At 41.4% G+C, this 18,262-nt stretch overlaps 1 protein-coding gene across 2 annotated transcripts; it reads left to right on the forward strand.

The window, feature by feature from the left end:
- Window positions 1-1,725: 1,725 nt before the first annotated feature.
- Window positions 1,726-17,841, forward strand: LOC133471581 (sorting nexin-1-like). Of its 2 annotated transcripts, XM_061761220.1 has the most exons (15): window positions 1,726-1,905; window positions 2,685-2,814; window positions 6,528-6,655; window positions 6,793-6,859; window positions 6,947-6,990; window positions 7,077-7,218; window positions 11,019-11,097; window positions 11,209-11,284; window positions 11,369-11,482; window positions 13,961-14,054; window positions 14,190-14,395; window positions 16,000-16,143; window positions 16,338-16,418; window positions 16,543-16,614; window positions 16,752-17,841. In XM_061761220.1, the coding sequence occupies exons 1-15, from the start codon at window positions 1,789-1,791 to the stop codon at window positions 16,800-16,802; spliced, it is 1,545 nt and encodes a 514-aa protein (XP_061617204.1). In that variant the 5' UTR covers window positions 1,726-1,788; the 3' UTR covers window positions 16,803-17,841. The 2 variants fall into 2 exon arrangements, with proteins under 2 accessions (XP_061617204.1, XP_061617205.1); XM_061761221.1 differs by lacking the exon at window positions 6,528-6,655 and having other exon boundaries at window positions 1,764-1,905.
- Window positions 17,842-18,262: the final 421 nt, after the last annotated feature.

Here is an 18,262-nt window from a genome sequence, read left to right on the forward strand (position 1 = left end):
CACCCAGCTCTACCGCTCCACCAAACCCACTGCCACTCTTCCTCCCTCCTCCCTTACCGACTGCCTCTCTGAACTCAAACACCGGTTTTCATCCATCTACCTACAACTGAACAATGATAAAACTGAAATCCTACTCATGGGTACAAAGTCCATACAAGCCAAAATTGACAGTTTTTCCATTACACTTGATAAGTCCTGTCTCCCTCTTGCCTCAGGTTAAGAGTCTGGGTGTCATCCTTGACAGCACACTCTCCTTCGAAGCACACAAACATCATCACCCGGTCTACAGATTTTCACTTTTGAAACATCAATTGCCTCCGTTCACCCCTCATCCCCCACACTGCTGCTGACCTTGTACATAGCCTTGTCTCTTCCCACCTGGATTATTGCAACGCTCTCCTGTTTGGTCTTCCCCACAAGTCACTCCAAAAACTACAGCTTCTCCCAAACTATGCCGCTCGTATTATCACAACAACTCACAGCAACAACTCCACTGGCTCCCTGTCCAATAAACATTTTGAAAAACATCCATCAAAAATGTTATTATTCGGGGTGTAATCACAACTTCTCGCAGCATTTAGTCAGCCTCTCACATTAAATCATGCAATTTTATTTCATAAAAATAATAAGAATAACTCAGACTTTTAAAAATGTTATGGTTGCTTTGGTCTACATCCTTCATTTCTGAAAAGAAAAGAAAAGAAGACAATCTATTGATGTTGCATTTTTCTAAAAAGAAGAGCTCAATGCCAAGATATTCATTTTTGAACATGGAGTTGCCATGTTGATTCTCAGTTTTTAATAAGCTGCTTTGAAAGGCACTTTGAACGTGTAAGCATATTTAGTTATGATTTAAAATGTTTTCAAAGGCATTTTATTTCTGCAAAAGTGGGACGACAGGAAAAAATGCGGGTCCCAGGGTGACAACAGAGGTGTGGCTTATGAGGTGTCAATCATTTATTGTGCCCTCGCAGCCACACCCCCGCAGCCTCGCTAAAAATTCAACTACAAACTGATAACATTTAGTGTTTATTGTAACATTCCATTATGAATAGGGTGCTTTTCTGAGTTAACAAGATAACAAGTAAGCACGAGGCCACAGGGTGTGCCCGCGATGTTCACTGCGCTGCCTGGGCTTAATACACGGAGAATGAAAAAGACCAATAGTGAAAAGAGTAAAAGTGAAGGAATATTTTGTTTAATTATTTTTTTATTTGATCCTATTACTTGCAGTGAAAATTGAAAGAACAAAAAGATAAAAAATAGAAAATCTTTTGATAGTGATAGTTGCGTTTACAAGCCTTTGGGAAGAGAGAGACGAGAACCTACAATTCCACATTCCAAAAACATGCGTGCTACGTTATTGGTACTAATTAAATAATAACACTAGTAGGCAGCCTCCTTATGAAGGATATCGTATAAATGTTTTTTGCCGTTTGGGCATTTGATATTGTGGATATCCAGTTTAAGGTCCACATACTAGTACGCTACGCTCTTTGTCGACACTATAGGACTACCGTGGCATAATAATAGTAGTTAATGGGACTACGTGTTACTAGTGAGGCAAAACTGTGCACTCGTTGACATCTGCGCGGTACTACTACTACTAGTAGTGAACGAATGCTCAAACGGCTTTCTTTTCACGTCAGACAGACGTGAAAGATCTCGTCATCCTGCAAATGAAAGTACAGTGATGTGTCGTGACCAGCAGGGGGCGCTGCAGCCGCTCGTCACTTTGCTCTCTGGTCTTCTTCCTCTGTGACGTCATCGGCCCGCACGGCAAGGAAAATGGCGTCCGACTCGTCTTGTAATCCTCCTCCTTTCCCTGCAAACGAGCCAGACGAGGAATTGTCAGACTTGGCATATGGAGACAGTGACGAGGGAGAAGACATTTTTGTTAGCAATGTAAGTTTGCCTGTCCTTTTCTACCTGCATTCTCCAGTCATGGATGATGGGATGTAGCAGCCATAGCTAGCAGGAAAGTCACTCTCTCCGAGTGAACCGGTATCCAAAAGAATGCTGGCCAACATGCTAGCCATAAACGCTAATTGTGGACTAATTTCGAATTATCTGATGCTCTTGGCTACAAACACGAGCTATGAGCGAGTTGGCCAGCAGCTGACTATTTGGTGTGCATCTGACAGCCTCACAGATGAACTTCCCATACCAGGCTAGAACTAGCTGGAACTTTGCTTAAGAAATAGACCAATGTAAGATATATGCATATATATGCATTTTACCCATCACAGTGAACACACGTGGAACACACTGGAGCAGGGGGCAGCTTGAGGTATCAGTGTCTTCCTCAAGGACACTACAGCCGTGAGGACGGGGGTCTTGAACCTCGGTCCCCCACGGTGGCAGGCGATGATCTTAACCATTGGTCCACGGCTGCGAAACCGGCTGAGTAACACTCGGGCCTTGCTGAGTTCCTTATAACCAACATTGCACTAGTAGTCAAGGAGGCAATAGACGTCTACAGAAAGTGCAGAAAGCTCCCAGGCTCAGTCAGCAGCATTATTGAAAAGTCAAGTAAATAACTAGTACCCTATATATCGGCGCTGATAATAGTCCCAGCCGATAATCGGTCTATCCCTACTCTGAGCCAGCCTCAATTCCACTTAATGTCAGGTGCAGTTTCTTTATTTGCTTCATACAAGTGACATTTTGGTTTTTCTGTATAGAGTAAGTCCGTGAGTCAAGGAGTGTCTCAGCCTGAGCGAGGAGACAAGCTCCCCGCTGGCGATGCGAGCAGCCGCACCAGCACCCAGTCTAATGGCGTCCACTCTGACGAGGACAACGACCTCTTTGCCGGTGAGCCCTCCCTATCCTTAAGCAGGTAGAATTTTTCAGTGGTTCTCTTTAAGAAGAATTGGTACCTTGTAAGGTCACACGACACAATTCATTGCATATCTTAAAGGGACATTCATTCTTCTAATTTCACAAATTAACACTGTGACAAGGCTAATGCGATTACGTTTGGTAAATGAGTAAATTTTGTTTAATAGGACTTTACACAGCGGGCTCACAGAGTGCTTTACGTAGTTAAAATGCACTCATAAAATACAGAATCACAGCTTTACATTTTAGAGTTCATACAGGAAAAAGCAAAAATCAATCAAATTGATGCGAATTTAATAAAAATAACTGCTTTATAAACAAATTCACTGAAGAGGAAGCTCTTAGCGCAACAGGAAGTGCATTCCACAATTTGGCAATGGACGGCAAGGTTCAACTACCTTTAGTTTAAATATCGTGTGAGGGATATTTAGTAAAAGGCAGTCAGATGGCCGCAGTGACCTCACAAGACAATAAAATACCACCAAATCCAACAAGTACGGCTTGAAGGCTCTGTCAGTGTAAATTTTGTATTGAATCTTAAAATGGACATGGAGCTAGTGCAAGGACGACAGAACAAAAGTGATGTGCCTGAACCTGTAGGTGCTGCACAAAAGTCTAACAGCAGCATTCTGAACGAATTGCAGATGGTCTTGTGAAGTTTTGTTGAAAGAGGGGAAGAGACAATTGAAAATAGTCATATCACAATTTTGCATAGTCTCTGTCTACATTGCTTATCAGAATCAGAATCATCTTTATTTGCCAAGTATGTCCAAAACACAAGGAATTTGTCTCCGGTAGTTGGAGCCGCTCTAGTACGACAACAGACAGTCAATTTACAGAACACTTTGGAGACATAAAGACATTGACAAAAAAGAATAGTCACTGAGCAGTAAAGGGTTGCTAGTTATCTGGTAATGCCGGTACATTTTTTATTTTTGACAATTGTGCAAAAAGATGCAGAGTCCTCCAGCACTTAGAGCAGTTCGAATGACTAATATTGCAATAGTCCGGTGCAATGACCATTGTGCAAAGGGCGCTGAGACTTCAAGGAGTGTATGCGGTTTAAAGTGACGAGTAGTGCGATAATCTGGGACAATGTTGGTTGTGCAAATGTTACAGATACTCCTCAATCAGTGTGCAAATGGAGCAGATGCTACTCTGGCATGAGTGGCCAGTATATGCAAATAGTGCAGACAACTACAGTGAGTGCACGAGTAATACATAATTGGCCCCACAGAAATGTGACAACGAACTCAAGTCAAAAAATTGCCAATTGTAGGTTAGGTGTTTAAGAAGTTGATCGCAAGAGGGAAGAAGCTGTTGGAATGTCTACTAGTTCTAGTTTGCATTGATCGGTAGCGCCTACCTGAGGGAAAGAGCTGGTGACCGGGGTGCGGAGGGTCCGAGAGGATTTTGGACACCCTTGTCTTAGTTCTGGCAGCGTGGAAGTCCTCAATGGTGGGTAGGGGGGTACCGACAATCCTTTCAGCAGTTTTGATTGTCCGTTATTGGCTTGATTAATAGGTTTTGATTCACATACAATGTGTAATTCAACCACCACCACCCTCTTGAGATTTACTTTACACTAATTTCAGTGGAGTCACAGACGACAGTGGTTTACCGTAATACCCTGCCATTCGTGGGGAATAGGAACCAAGCCCTGCTGCAAATATTGAAAAAAAACGTAACAAGTAATTGAAGCCCCCTCAAAGCAGGTTTATAATTATACTTATTATATTATAATAGTTTAAACTGTAAATATTCCTTGAACTGTGATCCTAAAACACTAGTACCATTTCGAACTCATCATCCCACATTGCCCTACAAATAGAATAAAATGTTGTCACTGTCATAGGAACAATGAAAATCAGTTAGGCTTCTCACAATTTACAGCGTAGAGGTTAAAAAAAAGAAATATAAGTATACAATGATCAAAAAGACAGTTATTTACAGAACATACAATTGTTTACATTTGGGAGAATACCACCATCAACTTTATGATATGTTAGTTGTCCGATTAGTAACATTTGGGTATTGCACAGATGTTTTGCTCAGACTATATTGCACAATTCATTATATTACACTTATCTGTAAAGGGGTGTGGGGGCTTAGTCATTAGTTCTTACTTTGGGGGTGATAAGATTATTATTATTATTTTTAAAGCACCTGAAATGGAAGTAGTGATGCAACAACGACTCTCTTGTAAACATTTCACCCTCTTGGCTATAAGCATAAACAAGTCTCCGTCAAGATGTCCCCTCAAAATAGTTCCTGGCAAAGATGGCGCCGAAGCCCTGTTAAAATAGAGAAGTAGCCATACTTTTATTTACTACGCTTGACGACTCTAAATTGCACATAGGTGTGAATGGGAGTGTGAAAAGTTGTGCCCTGCGATTGAATGGCAGCCACTCCATGGTGTACTTGGCCCAAAGTCAGCTGGAATACGCTCCAACTCACTCATAACCCTAGCAAGCAAGCAGTATAAAAGATGGATGGCTAGATATTAATTTCTGATGGCAGGAAGCCCATGCCACAGGAATGAAACAATTATTCCAGGCAGAAATGACAGTCCCACAGTTATCGCAATAGACATGAATTGCCTAAACAAAAGAAAAAAATCTTAATCAAAAGAGAGCAGAGCATGAGGTGCTAAAAAAAAAAAAATGAACATAAACGAACTCCACCTTACTGACTCACGTTGAATAATACAAACATGTCAGCACATGGAAAGAACCTGCTGGAATGTTGGCGAATAGAGGTGTTCAAAGTGTCAACTGTTCCATTTTTAAGTCAAACATGCACATATTGTAGCATTTGGATCAGTATTCAGATCTGCTCTGCTCAAGCGCGCATCCTCATGCCAATAAAGCAACATATTATTGTATTTTTGTTGTGTGTATATTGCTGTGCCACAAGCATTATTTTCGCTTGTTACTTTGTGCTGTTTCCACTCATCTCCTACAGTTTGCTTGGCAGTTTTTTTTCTCTCATATTTGTATGTATTCTGCCCTCCCTAAAAGCGCAGTGTGTAGTTCAGGAGATGGCTAATTATCCAAATCAGAGGCAAAATGTTCTTGCTTCAAGCTATTTGTCATAAATGTTCCTGCAAGTAGCTACAGTACTTTGAACGACGACACCATTATCTTTGTTGTAAGTTAAGGTTAATGCTAACATTCAATGGGAAATGCCATAGATGGGCTAATGTGCAATTAGCAGCACTAGTGCAGTCATTGGAAACCATCAAATAATTGTTACTTAGGCATAAAACTGCAGTTGTTGTGGCGACTTCCGGCTTGTCCCATCAGGGGCTGCCACAGCAAGTCACTCGCATGATTTGTTTGGCACAGTTTTGATGCCCGATGCTCCTCCTGACGCAACCCAAACATTTTTTATCCAGCTGTCACTCTGAAATCACGTTGTACCTGTGCCACCTTGCCTGTGGTCAAAGCGCCGTCAATTCGGCTGTGTTTGCGTCTCACCGGCATTACACAGCGTTTGGGCGTTGCGCCACAGCAGCACATGCACAATGAATGGGTTGGTCGACGGCACCTTGCACTGTGCTAAGTGCAGTGTGAAAAGGCCTTTAGGCGTGCACACCAGAGGGGAGAGCACAGTAGTAATACGGTTACCTCTTGTATAGAGGTGCACTCAATAGACCTTGTGTAAGATTAATTTTCTTTCCGTAGAGGCCCAGCTAAGCACAGACAAATCTGGCAGTTCTTCCCGGAAAAAGCTCTCCAGCTCCTCTGGCTCACGTCCCACCTTCTCATTTTCTCAGAGTCCTGCTGCCATGCCAGCCGCTTCCTTGGAACAGGTACAGGTCTCAGCCCTGCAGGATTGTGAACACAATTAATTGGTGACACAATTTCCCAGTGCCCCTCCACAGTTATGTACTTAAAACGCTAAATGTGTTTTGAGAGCTGAAAACTGATGCGCTGTCACCAATTACAGCTGGAGAAGGAAGAGGACAAGGATACTTTTGATGTGGATGTGGCTGTCACCAATCCTGAGAAAGTTGGTCAGTGTCTTTAGCATCTTATTCTGTCTATTTCTGCATATGTAATGTGACTTTTTACTTTGTTTTTCTGTCTTTCCATCTTCCCAGGTGATGGAATGAATGCTTATGTGGCCTACAGAGTATCTACAAGGGTTTGTAGCCTTGTATAACTACATCTATGACGTCCTGTAGTGCATTTTAAATGACTTCATTTAAGTATCCTCATGTGTTACTCCAGACCTCCTTGCCCATGTTCAGGAATAAGACCTTTTCTGTGAGGAGGCGCTTCAGTGATTTCCTGGGACTCTATGAGAAGCTATCAGTCAAACAGTCACTCCACGGCTGCATCATTCCACTGCCACCAGAGAAAAGTGTTGTTGGTTGGTCTAGAGCTGTCAAATGTTATGGATCCTCCGTATTTTGTGATGCAATCACGGAATGGTAACTCTGTACGCCCATAACAGATTGTTTCGGATATTATTTAAAATAATATTAACAGTTTCCCGGGGGCAGTACGTCGCTGTGTTGGGCAACAAAGACGCCTAAGCGCTGGCAAGTACACATTTCATAAATGAATTTGATGAAATAAACACAAAAAAATAAAAAATAAGTGCGGGGGGTGCATCCACATTGAACATTGTCCTTTGGGGGAGGTCCTCTGGGAGAATGGGGGACCCCCTGATACAGCTGTTCGGTCTCTGTACGACCAGTGTCAGAGTTGGTCTGCATTGTTGGCAGTAAGTTGAGTACGTTTCCAGTGAGGGTTGGACTCCACCAAGGCTGCCCTTTGGTACAGATTGTGTTCATTACCTTTATGGACAGAATTTCTAGGCGCAGCTAAGGTGTTAAGGGGGTCCAGTTTGGTGACATCAGTATTACGACCCTGCTTTTTGCAGATGACGTGGTTCTGATGGCTTCATCAAGCTCTGATCTTCGACTCTCGCTAGAACGGTTCGCAGTGAGTGTGAAGCAGCAGGGATGAAGATCAGCACCTCCAAATTTGAGACCATGATCCTCAGTTGGAAAAGGGTGAAGCGCCCATCTGTGTCGGGAAAAAATCCTGCCCCAAATGGAGGAGTTAAAGTATCTCACGGTCTTGTTCACGAGTGAAGGAAGAATGGAGCGGGAGATTGATAGACAGATCGGTGCAGCGTCTGCAGTGGTGCGGACGCCGTATCGGTCTGTCGCAGTGAAATCTTAGCTGAGCCGAAAGGCGAAGCTCTCAATTTACTGATCCATCTATGTTCCTACCCTCACCTATGGTCACAAGCTGTGGGTCGTGACCGAAAGAACAAGATCGTAGATACAAGCGACCAAAATGAGTTTCCTCCTTAGGGTGTCCAGTCTCTCCCTTAGAGAGAGGGTGAGAAGCTTAGTCATCTGGGAAGGGCTCAGTCGAGCCGCAGCTCTTCCACATTGAGAGGAGCAAGATGAGGTGGCTCGGGCATGGATGGATGGATGGATGGATGCCCCCTGGACTCGGGACTTGCCTGTGTCGACTTGGGACTTGACCTAGTTCTGACTTGCCAACCAATGACTTGGTCCCACCTATAGTACAAGAAGTACATCGCACAAAATAAAAACCTAAACTATTGTTTGTGCATAAACAATCCAATGAACTCTATCAGCAATGTTAGTTGTTTGTTTGCAAACTAGAGTGCTGAGTTTTAAGCTCGACTTTCTCATACACTTTGATTCAAGCTTCAACTGTCTGCCATTACAATGTTGATGCAATAAATAAATTAACAAATATTGAAGTCATACTTTATTAACTGGAATGATTATAGATTAATGATCCTGTGGTGCAATTGAACAGTATGCAGAATTCTTTTTATCCAATTACATATAATACTGAAAAAACTCCCGTGGTAATGTTCTCGACAATTTTTTTTAAAATATGGAAATTCAGAAAAATTGTTCTGGAAGTTAATTTCTATAGGTTGGCAGCTCTGTCAGTCCGACAGAACACTTACTATTATTTACTACTGTTCTTTCTTGTCCTTTATTTCCCTTAAATGTGTGTCTTCGATGTCCCCCTTCATCACCAGGGATCCCAGATGTTCGCTATTTTTTTTCTAGACAAAAAAAGTTTAGTTAACTAATTCACTGCCAGCCTTCCCAGTTAACATACAAATTGGCACGTTTGACATACAGTGAGTATATAGCTGTTAGTGGCAGTGAAATCCTCCTGTGCACAACACCTGCTGTTGCAGCTACAAGGAATAAATGACTGCAGGATTATGACCGGTGTATATCAATGTTTATTTCATATATCGGCCAATATATTGGATATCGTCTTTTTATTTAAGCTCATAATATCGGCATCGGCCCCTAAAATCCCATATCGTATTCCATAGGTTCTGGCACTTTATTTACACTATATTGCCTAAAGTATTTACTCACCTCCCTTGACCCATATATGTGATCCATCCATTTTCTACCACTTATCTGAGGTCGGGTCGCGGGGGGAGTAGCTTTAGCAGGGACACCCAGACTTCCCTCTCCCCAGCCACTTCATCCAGCTCTTCCGGGGGGATCCTGAGGCGTTCCCAGTCCAGCCGAAGGATGTAGTCTCTCCAGCGTGTCCTGGGTCGTCCCCGGGGTGATGCCAGATGCCCCAGCCACCTCATCTGGCATATGTGATATTAAGTAATAAGATTTAAGTGATATCCCATTCTAGGCACGGTGGACGACTGGTTAACACATCTGCCTCACAATTCTGAGGACCCAGGTTAAAATCTGGCCTTGCCTGTGTGGAGTTTGCATGTTCTCCCCGTGTCTGCGTGGGTTTTCTCTAGTTACTCCGGTTTCCTCCCACATCCCAAAAACATGCATAGTAAGTTAATTCATCCATCCCATCCATTTTCTGAGCCGCTTCTCACTAGGGTCGTGGGCGCGCTGGAGCCTATCCCAGCTATCATCGGGTAGGAGGCGGGGTACACCCCGAACTGGTTGCCAGCCAATCGCAGTAGTAAGTTAATTGAAGACTCTAAATTGCCCGTAGGTGTGAATGTGTATGGTTGTTTGTTTATCTGTGACCTGCGATTGGCTGGCAACCAGTTCAGGGTGTACCGCGCCCCTCCGCCAGAGTCAGCGGCGACTAGACTCCAGCACACCCGCGACCCTAGGGAGGATAAGCGGTACAGATTATGCTGGTCTAACCTTTGCAGCTTTAACAGCTTCAACTCTTGTGGGAAAGCTTTCAACAAGGTTTAGGAGTGAGTTCATGAGAATTTTTGTCCATTCTTTCAGGAGCATATTTGCGAGGTCACACACTGATGTTGGACGAGAAGGCATGGCTCTCTGTCCACTTGAAATCAACCCAGTGGTGTTCTATTGGGTTGAGGGCAGGATTTTGTGCAGGCCAGTCAAGTTCATCCATACCAAATTCTCTTATCCATGTCTTTATGGACCTTGCTTTGTGCACTGGTACACAGACATGTTGGAACAGGAAGGGGTAATGCCCAAACGGTTTGACTGTCCAAAATCTCTTGGTATGTGCACTGATGTTGAAACAGGAAGGGGCCATCTCCAAACTGTTCCCACAAAGTATGAAATGACAAAATATTAACGCCTGAGCTCCAGTGAAAGGAACTCTGAATGCTTTAGCAAATCAAGGATGAGAGAGTTTGATGTGGATGAACTTGACTGCACAATCCTGACCTCAACCCTATAGAACACTTTTGGATGAATTAGAGCGGTGACTGAGAGCCAGGCCTTCTCATCTAGTATCAGTGTGTAACATCACAAATGCGCTTCTAGAAAAAATAATCATAAATTCCCATAAACGCACTCCTAAACCTTGTGGAAAAACTTCCCAGAAGAGTTTCAGCTGTTATAAATGCAGAAGTTGGACCGATGTCATGTTAAACCCTATGGATTAAGAATGGGAGGCCATTTAGATTTGTATGCGAGTCAAGGCAGGTGAGCGAATACTCTTGGCTATATATTTCACATTCTATTTTTTTTTATCCATTCTGGGTTCCCTGTATCATTTCGTAAACAAAAAAAAAACTTTTCATATGATAGTTTTTAAAACTGTAAAATGTTTACGTGTTTAAATCAAGTTAATTTGCCTTTTAAGAACAGATCTCAGCCAAATGCAGATTATGTAAACTAACCATGGTTGGTGTGACTAGTTTGCCTTGTACCATCAAGTGACTGAGAATTCCATTGACAGGAATGACCAAAGTGAAAGTGGGGATGGATGATCCATCATCAGTGGAATTTGTGGAGAGACGAAGAGCCGCTCTAGAGAGGCAAGAAGCAGCAGCATGTTTTATATAGTCCTTTATGAAGGAGATGCTAATTAGTCTACAGTGGTTACTGGTTTCACATCAATGTATTCTTTGTCCCTTTTTTTTTTGCAGGTATCTGCAGAGAGTTGTGTCTCACCATTTGCTGATACAAGATCCTGATGTGCGAGAATTCTTAGAAAGAGAAGATGTGAGGATTCTCTGACACAGTTGTTTTCTTTTAAAATGATGGAATTTGAATCAAAATGGTAAATCTGTGTGCTTGTCTTTTCAGTTACCCAGAGCATCAAACACTCAGGCGCTGAGTGGAGCTGGCTTTCTTAAAATGATCAATAAGGCATCGGAAGCTGTCAACAAGATGACCATCAAGATGAACGAGTCTGACACTGTAAGGGGATGTGGTTTGTAGATGTGAAGAGCTTTATTTAGAGGTGAAAGCACCACAAAACTTGAATTGAGATCTTAAAACAATGTTAGAGTCCACAAGTAATACATTACTTAATTACTGGAATTGGTAAAGGTAGATATTTTTCATACAGCACTTCCTGAATCTCAGTAAATTGTGCAGATGTCCCAAATGGAGTGGTTGGTGACTACATACAGTATGTCACACCATTCCCCTCAGCAGCACTATACCATCCATTTTCTGTACCGCTTATCCTCACAAGGGTCGCGGGCGTGCTGGAGCCTATCTCAGCTATTTTCGGGCGAGAGGCGGAGTACACTCTGAACTGGTTGCCAGCAAATTGCAGGGTACATAGAAACAAACAACCAACAGGATATTTAGTCTTCTTCAATCAACCTACTACACATGTTGTTGGGATGCGGGAGGAAACCGGAGTGCCCGGAACAAACCCATACAGGCACGGGGAGAACATGCAAACTCTACACAGGCGAGGCCGGGATTTGAATCCCGGTCCTCAGAACTCTGAGGGAGATGTGCTAACCAGTCGTCCACTGTGCCGCTACACTAAAAATATATTACTAACATAAAATAGTTTGGGGATGCTGCTACTCCAATGTACAAATACCTGCAGGTGATGACGGCTGTAACAAGAGAAAGACCAACAGCAACCTGTTTACTGTTCTATGCATCAAACTGACAACCCTCACAAAGTAATGGCTTCATACAAGGACAGTGCATTTTGGGGTGTTTATCAATAACACTTTAGCTGTAACAACCCAGCAGGAGTGCTTCTTTTACATTTGTCCATACATTTTCTATAAAGGCTTAGCCTGTTGAAGGTTGTGGGGAGCTGCACCCTATCCCAGCTGACTTTAGGCAAACTCCAGCCTTGACTGGTCGCCAGTCAATCACAGGGCACATAGCGACAGACAACTATTCACAATCACATTCACACCACCATTAAGTGGTAACTGAACCTACCCTCCCTGCATGGAAGTCAGGCAAATGAACTAAAGTTTCTTGTCAATCTTCTAAATCACAACTAAATATGATTACAGCAACCTAGTAATGGATTCTGTACCCTAGTGTATGAAAAAGCTGCTATCTTTTATTTATTCACACAGTAGGTCAGGGGTGTCAAACTCAAATTCACAGTGGGCCAAAATATTTAGGCCAAACTAAATATTTAATGAAAAATCACTGCGATGTGCATGTTTCCCTTCTCTCCAGAAATGTAGCGTTAAAGGTTTATCATATGACAACAAACTTAAATTTTGCTTAAACACTGAATCCGTAATGAACAAACTTTAATATTATAAACACGAGAAATCAAATTTGCGACAAAAGACGTCAGTGGTATTTGTTTGTTGTTTTGTATTTAAATAGATATATAGATATATCTCCATCTTCTATTTATCTATCTCCAACTACCCTTCTTTTTCATGTAAATGTTTTTTCTCAGCCGAACAACAAAACAACCCAAAAAAATAAGAATGTTCTTCAATAAAAATCCAAACTTCAAACTATTAACAGTCCCTGCCTAGGAGTTGATAAAGGGCATTAAAAAAACCACATGAATTCAATTATTTTATATTCTTTGTTACAGCCACGTTGCCCCGCACACGACAAACAGGTCTATCTTTTACTTTAGTGAACAGACAATCTGCCTCCCACCTGTCTTGGAAGTTAAATGTTTTCAATCTTTCGTTTGGCCATTTTTGGGAAGGGGAAGTGTAAATTTACTCGAGGAGACTGGTAGCATAGTTGCTAACGACAGCAACAGAAAGGGAAGCAGCACTGGCCGGTCAAGACTGATGGGCCAACACACTAGCAAAGCATTCTGGGATTTGTAATATTAGTGGTGCATGTGCTATATACTTGTGGGCCAGCTCTAATACACATTTGATATGGTCATTCGGGCCAAATATAATTACATCGTGGGCCAAATTTGGCCCCCGGGCCTGAGTTTGACATATGCAGTAGGTTGTCTAGTTAACACATTGAATGACAAACAGCAGGAAGCAAGGTGGAGTTGTAGTTGGTGAGTTTGTATGTTCTTTGCTTGTGTGAGTACACCAGCCTCTTCCCCATTCCAAAAACATGTTAGGTTTATTGAAGATTCTAAATTGTCCATAGGTGTGAATGGTTGTGTACCTTCATGTGCCCTGTGATCGGCTGGTCACCAATTAGGGTTGTACCCCACCTCTTGCTTAAAGTCAGCTGAAATAGGCCCACAGGTGACCCTATTGATATTGATATTCAGTTTAGAAAATAGATACTGTATATGGACATAAGTAGCATATAATTTTTGAGTAAGATGGGGCTAGAACTGTATACACGATTTGAAATTATGTTTTGCATCAACAATGCAAATTCTATACCTGTTGGTGATTGTTGAGATAGAAGATTTATTTATCTCAGTTGGTTGTAATGCTTGAGACTTGTCTCCTTTCTTTTCAGTGGTTTGAGGATAAGTTGCAGGAGGTGGAGAATGAGGAGCAGCATTTGAGAAGGCTCCATGCTGTGGTGGACTCATTGGTTAATCACAGGAAGGGTGAGCCACATCTCCATTTCTTGTCGGGAATTCATAAAAATGGCCAAGAGTTTAAATAAATAAAAACAAATGTGTGCCCAGATGTTTCACATAAGTCATGAGAATAACTCTTATGTTCTCACCCACCAACACCAGAGCTATGCGGAAACACAGCAATATTTGCCAAAAGCATGGCCATGCTGGGGAACTCTGAAGACAACACTGCTCTGTCCCGGGCACTGTCCCAGCTGGCAGAGGTAGAGGACAAGATGGAGCAGCTGCACCAGGAGCAGGCCTCCAATGACTTCTTCATCTTTGCCGAGGTGCTGGCTGACTACATCCGTTTGTTAGGTGCTGTGCGGGTAAGACAACTGCGCAATGTATCAACATAGATCATTTTACACTTCAGACTGTGTGAGTCCCAGGATGCACATGTCTGGAAACAATGAGTCCCAGCCCTGGAACAATGAGTCCCTGTAACTTTTCATCACAGAGTACAGATACAGTAATCCTCCACTATATGACTGTTGTTGCTTTGCGGTCCCGCTATATTCATTCATGTTCCGTTCCGCTTATCCCAATTGCAGATTTTTATTTGTACATTTTTTTGTGCAGTATTTTTGTGTTATCTGTTGTTCTTGCTCTCTCTCAATTTATTATGTTTCGGCCTGACACGGTAGCACATTTTTTAGGACGATATATTTTCCCAAAAACTATCACGATAAATGATCGTATTGTTGTTTTATTTATGCCACTGACATAATGAGATTACGGTGCATAATAATTCAAGTACATCCTTTTTAAGACCAATTAACTTTAAATTATAAATCACATTGAACATTGGCACTGTAATGTAGAACAATAAATAAAATATCTTGGTTAAATAAAAAATATAAATAAATCAGACTCAGGCGCTGTTTGCAAAAACTGCACTTGAACAAATATTAAACATTTGGCATATAGTTACAGTGTCATTAACCCACTAAAGAGACCCCCAAAATGTCTTAAAGCCTGGAAAATTTTAATTGTACAGTCCCCTGAAAGTATTGGAACGACAAGGTCAATTCCTTTGATTTTTGTTGTAAACTGAATACATTTGGGTTTCAAATCAAAAGATGAATATGAGACAAAAGTTCAGAATGCCATCTTTTATTTCATGGTATTTACATCTAGTTGTGTTAAACAACTTAGGACAGACCACCTTTTGTTTGAAGCCACCCACTTTTAAAGTGAGCAAAAAGTATTGGAACAGACATTAACTTAAAGTGAATAACATTTAATATTTTGTGGCATAACTTGCAATAACTGTATCAAGCCTGCGACCCATTGATTTCACCAGATTGTTGCATTCTTCAGTTGAAATGTTTTTCCAGGCCTTTACTGCAGCCTCTTTCAGTTTTTGTTTGTTTCTGAGGGTTTCTCCCTTCAGTCTCCTCTTCAGGAGGTAAAATGCATGCTCTATTGGGTTAAGGTTCAGTGATTGACTTGACCAGTCTTGAGACCTACCACTGTGCAGTAGTGAAAAAGACAAAAACTCCTTTGTCATTGTATGGAACGATAACCTGTCCCACTCTGCCTCTGAATGCTGTGTGTGGAAGATTTACACCAACGCACACACACAGACATACGTAGAGTGGGTCTTAAACCATGAGGCTACGGACGCAGATGCTTCATGCGTCCCTGCTAATTTTCGTGACGCACATCAAACGAGATCCCTGCATCAATACTATCTATGCCTTCGGCACAGGAAGCATGACTAAATCAAATGAGCAAGGTTCTAAATGAACTCAAACTGAAAATAAAGATCTTTTTTTTCCCCCCACCTTTGTCTCAGAATTGTGTCCTCTGTTACTAACAAGGACTACTTTGCCATTTTTTTAAGTTGTTCCTGGGCTTCAAGCAAGCCAGTATGCAGAGGTACTGGTGTCACATTGCTTTTTGTCAACTATTTGCTGCATGTCCACAGGGTTGTTTTGACCAGCGTACGCGGGCGTGGCAGCGATGGCAGGAGGCTCAGAGTGCACTCCAGAAGAAGAGAGAGTTGGAGGCCAAGCTGCTGTGGGCCAACAAGCCAGACAAACTACAGCAGGCCAAGGAAGAGATCGCTGAGGTAATACGCACGCACAGCATGCATCGCTGTCATGTGTTACCCTTGACAATCAAGTGAACTAACACCTTTGCAAAATTGTGGTCCTCATGTTCTAAAGCAACTACTACCATATGTAACGTTTACTATACATGCCATGTTTGATTGTTTACATCACATTCAGTGGGTTCATACTGTTGTCGTTGGGGTGTGTGCAGTGGGAGGCTAAAGTTACTCAATACGAGAGAGATTTTGACAGAGTTGGCATGACTGTACGCAAGGAGGTTCTCAGGTTTGAGGTGAGTTTTTGGTTCATGTATGTACATTGTTGTGTACACAAATGTTTGGAAACGTCAAAATTGAAAATGTATTATTTTTACTGAGCAAGAAAGAGAAAAATAAAATCATAATTTGTATTTTTAGAAAGAAAAAGCCAAGAACTTGAAGACCCAGATCGTCAAATATTTGGAGTCAATGTTTCAGTCCCAGCAAAGGGTAATATTAGTCATTGTTCACAAGTTGCCAACATTATATGACTGCATTTTACTTTCATGTCATTGGCAGTTGTCTTTTTTCATTGATGATCTATTGTGTACCGTCTTGTCATTCTTCCCGTCCTTTTTCTATTCCAGCTTATCAAGTTTTGGGAGGCTTTCCTTCCTGAAGCCAAGGCAATAGCTTAACAAATGAGGAGGGACACTTTTTACAACCCGTCTGCCTTTTCTGAACACTTTACCTCTACCACGAACTGTGAGAGGAACATTTTGAAACCCAAAAAAGACTTAACGTCCATTTGCGCTTGTCTTCTGGATTCCGAAATCTTGTACAGTTATTTGATATTGATGCACTGCATAAATCCTTGTTTATATTCCCTATGATATAATGCAATGAATGAGATTCAGGAGAGATTAGCTAGACAGTAGAATTTGTAAAAAAAATGTAAAAAAAAAAAACAGAGGAAAAAAAATTACATTTAAAAAAAAAAAAAAAAAAAAAAACGTTTTTCGGGGGTGGGGGAGCTTATACAATGCATTTGTTACTGGTTGAAACCATGTAAACGTTTACACTGAGGTACGGACCTAGAGTAACACTTTATAGTTTACAATTAAGGTCAGATGTATGACAGACATTCCAGCGAACTCATGGATGGATGTCAGATTTTGATGCAATTAAATGCATTACACGGGTCGAAAAGCATTTCTTTTGAAATACATTGCCACTATTATTGACAGGGGTCTTCACTAAAAATCCTAGCGCATTGTTACTGTGTATCACATCGTACATATGAGAACATTTAAATGTTACAATAACAGGGTGACAAGCTTGACAGAGTAGTTACAATTAAGAACAGGCACATTTCTTTAGGATCTTAAGTCGGTCACTATTTTTTTGGATTATGATGATGAATTCTGAGTCATCTTTGTAACAGTCAACCTCATTTCTGTCAGCAATTCAAGTCATTGGAAGCTGGTGCAAAGGCTGCTAAATTAGTGTAGCAACATACACAATTTATACAATTAATGAATCATCATCCAGCCACAATTCTACTTTGATCAAAGCATTAAAGTTTTGTTTCTTCAACTTTTGTGAGTTCAGTTTTTCTATCATATTTCCATAAGAATGTGATTTACTTTTGTAACCACTTTTCATTAGCGCCAACATTTTCTTGGAAATGCTATATTGGTTGATTGGAAAAAAAATAAATGTTTTGGTTACACTTTGTATGCTGTTTTTCTTTTTTACTGGATTCTTCGTAAATACCTTAATCTAACAGTGGATGTTTTTTTTTTTTTTTTTTTTTTTTTTTTTTTTTTAATTGAGCAGCAGCCTGACAGCTCTAAGGTTCTGTGTGAATTTTGAGTGAGTAATCATTTGTCTATGTACCCTGCGATGACCAATCCAAGGTGTACCCTGTCTCTCGCCCGGGGTAGGTTCCAGTTCACCTGCAACCGCAATGACAAGCCCTGTTGAAAATGAATGGATGGATGGATATTCTAAATTAAGTTAAAAGTATATTAATTTTTTTCTTGCAGGTGTTTAAATGATTGTATATAGATCCTTTGTATGTCTTAGGCTATAGATCCACCAAGGATCAGAAAAGTTTATTACATGTTATTAGCAAACAGTTAAACAGCAGACCAGC

Source organism: Phyllopteryx taeniolatus, chromosome 2 (assembly GCF_024500385.1).
Source record: "Phyllopteryx taeniolatus isolate TA_2022b chromosome 2, UOR_Ptae_1.2, whole genome shotgun sequence".
Lineage (NCBI taxonomy): Eukaryota > Metazoa > Chordata > Actinopteri > Syngnathiformes > Syngnathidae > Phyllopteryx > Phyllopteryx taeniolatus.

Coding starts and splice junctions, on each gene's coding strand:
- LOC133471581 (XM_061761220.1), top strand. CDS start 1,789: ATGGCGTCCGACTCGTCTTGTAATCCTCCTCCTTTCCCTGCAAACGAG. Junction 11,285..11,368: donor AATTCTTAGAAAGAGAAGAT/GTGAGGATTCTC, acceptor TTGTCTTTTCAG/TTACCCAGAGCATCAAACAC. Junction 16,615..16,751: donor TGTTTCAGTCCCAGCAAAGG/GTAATATTAGTC, acceptor TTTCTATTCCAG/CTTATCAAGTTTTGGGAGGC.